At 34.8% G+C, this 3,269-nt stretch overlaps 1 gene segment (V, D, J or C); it reads left to right on the top strand.

Moving 5' to 3' along the window:
* Positions 1 to 1,191: 1,191 nt before the first annotated feature.
* On the top strand, positions 1,192 to 1,804 carry LOC127158901 (T cell receptor alpha variable 18-like). The segment is given in 2 exon segments: positions 1,192 to 1,325; positions 1,491 to 1,804. Coding segments are annotated over 2 exon segments (354 nt in total).
* Positions 1,805 to 3,269: the final 1,465 nt, after the last annotated feature.

Below are 3,269 nucleotides of genomic sequence, written 5' to 3'. Positions count from 1 at the left end.
CGTATCGCTTTTATTTCGTTTTTCCTTTTTTATTCAAAATATTCACACACTTGCTTACCATGTTTTCAACTATCTGATATTCCGATTCACGAATACGTGTAAGTGAGTGTATTTTGCCGTTTTAAAACCTTTATAAATGATCTGGATCGTGATCTATGACGTGTGATGGGCGCCGCCATGTTTGTTCGCGCTGCAGTTCAGAGGGTCCTGTCAGCCGGATTTACAGCACGTAAATTCACCAGTTTCTCCCGAAATACATGCAAGTAAGTAGCTGGTGAAGTGGGAAAGGAATGGAGTAAATTATATCATTACTTACATTATGTGTATCTGATATAAATCAAACACGTCGGCAAATTATACTTGAATGGATTGTTATTGCTGCTTCCATAGACATCCGTGTGCATTTTACAAACTCTAAATGTATTGTTTTACTAGTAATTATGTGTATTTAAATTCCTGAAACCTAAAATAAACGTTAAGTCGTTGAAAACACTGCTCAATTGTAATTATATGACAAGCGCAGCGCGCATCTCTCTCTGGCTCAGCGCCAGCCAACGCGCGAAAACACAGTTTGAATTTGGCAGTTGCGTGACGTCACCGAACGTTCGAAATCCCATATGTGGGACCGTACTCCCAGGGGCACAGAAAATAGAATCCCATATGTGGGACCGTACCGCTCAAAAGGTTAAGGCATAAATGTGAATTAGAAACTTCAGTATACAAGCATTAACTGTATGTCCAATATCAATATCATATTCCACATGTTCAAAGGACTGCTATATGGCCATCTAAACTGCATTCTCCTGTTTAATAGCTGGATTGTATTTTCAAAACAATTGCAGACTCACTTCACTGTTAAAACGTGAAAACACCTGATTTATTTTCAAGGTGTGTTCAACATAGATAATCATGTCACAGGTTGAGGAATATTTTTATTTTCACACTACTGGTATACATTTAGTATAACTGTGTTTACATTTGTTTACATTGTTTTACATCTAATTTTCTTAAACCTTTACAGAGTACAGATCAGAGGACATGGCTGATCATCCAGACAAATGTGTGACTGAAGCTGACGGAAGATCAGTTTTATTCTGGTACTTTTGAACAGTCATATAAAAAATAGAAGGAAAATGAGTTATCAAACAAAATTAAATTATATAAAATAATCAGCAGGAAGTTCAGAAAGGAGGAAGTTCCTGTGTGTGTTTCTGACTGATCTGCAGTGACTTACAGCTCAGAGCACTGAGAGACTCAACAGAGAACTGAACTGATCTGACTGAACATGGACAGATGCGTCATACTGATTCTCATTGTGGCAACAGGTACATTATTTACTGAGTACATAAATGATTTCATATATAGACATTTTGTTATTTTACTATTTTATTTTTTAAATCAAAGTGCTGTGAAATGTTTTTGCATTAGTACTTTTGTCAACCTTTTCTTTCAAAGATTAACATCTATTTATTTGTGCTTTTTGTTGACAGGTTTGGTGACTGGAGATAACATTGAGCCAGATAAAGGGACAGAAAAAACCTCTAAAGAAACAGAAACTGTCAAGCTGAGCTGTTCATATAGTACAAATGATCAGTATGTTTGGCTTTACTGGTACAGACAGTATCCCAATGGAGAACCACAGTATTTATTACGCAAAGGTGCCCGAAAACGTTCTGGTGATCACAGCTCTGATGGTCGATTTAGTTCAGCTACATCAGACACATCCACTGAACTCACTATTACTGATGTACGTCTGTCAGATTCAGCTCACTATTATTGTGCTCTAAGAGTAGAAGCCCAGTGATACAAAACATGAGACATGTCGTACAAAAACCTGAAGCTCTTTTCACTTTGAACTGATCTAGTGAAACCACAATCAAAACCACAATCTATCCAGCTCTAAATGTAATAAAATATGTGGTCACACCTGTGACAGGTTGAATCAGGTCTGTTAAAACAATTCCAAGAATCAGAATCAGAATCAGATATCACCCCAAAATGAAAATTCTGATTGAACTGAAGAATTTTGGTAACCAAACAGTTGACGGTAACCAGTAACCACTGATGCCCACAGTATGGAAAAATGGAAATCTTCTGTGGAAATCAATGTCTGCTGTTAACTGTTTAATTGCCAACATACTTCAAAATATCTTTCTTTTCAAAAGAAAGCTGTAACTGCCAAAATGGCCAAATATCTAATTTTTAATGGTGCACAGTTTACCATTTTAACCACAAAATAACTGGTCATGAAATTAGCAAGAACTGCATAAATACTGTAGATAAAGTAATTTAGTACAGTATTGCCTTTCCTTTTTTTTTGTTAAAAAGTTTAAGCAGTGAGGGTAAACTTGCAGACAGCTTTTCACAGGGAAAAGAGTCAGTGTTGTTCCACTCAATACTGAAGGCTTCAAACGTAAGTTTGAAAAATGTCTTGCAGTTAGTTGTAGTTTAATGTGAGAGCAGATACTCTTTCACATATCAAATAGTCAATCCCAGGTCATTCTAAAACCCCAGGTAAATGGAATCTTGGGTTATCTTGCCTTACATTTCACACTGCTTATACTTTACCTAAGGTTAAAAATTAATCATGGGTATTTATAAGCTGCTATTTTACACTACACATTGAAGATGGAAGACAGTGCTGTACATTCACTATTCACTGTACATTCAAGATGCACTAAGAGTTGTACCCAAGTGATACGAAACATGAGACATGTCATACAAAAATTTAAAACTCTTTATACTTTGAATGTGTGTACAATGAAAACCACAATCAAAGCTCTGAATGTAAATTTGTGGTAACCCCTGTGTGAAATAAAAATAGACCTAAATAAAACATAAAACACATATGTTCTGGATTCCGCTTTGCAGATTCATAATTTCTATGTTAATATTTACATTGTAATCATTATATATATATATATATATATATATATATGTTTATTTTATTTTATTTTTTTAAGAAAATCATGTGCAGATCAGTATTAGATCTACATTCTTGGCTATTCTTGAACACTGAGCTTCTTCACACTTACAAACCTCATCCAGCTAAATATGATACAAACTATAAGTCACATGCATTTGCAACATTAACAATGTGTCCATGCTTTATAATTAAATGGTGTTGATATATCAGTAATTTATGTGATCAAGCCAATAAAATAATACAATGTAATTTCAGAAGATTGCCACTGTGTGGCATAATTTGATGTTGGTGTGAATTATTTAAACTCCTGCTGAATGTATTTAACCTCTGCAAACAATTGTGC

The sequence above is a fragment of the Labeo rohita genome, unplaced genomic scaffold (assembly GCF_022985175.1).
Source record: "Labeo rohita strain BAU-BD-2019 unplaced genomic scaffold, IGBB_LRoh.1.0 scaffold_1771, whole genome shotgun sequence".
Lineage (NCBI taxonomy): Eukaryota > Metazoa > Chordata > Actinopteri > Cypriniformes > Cyprinidae > Labeo > Labeo rohita.
This window is presented reverse-complemented; position numbering and strand designations above follow the sequence as displayed.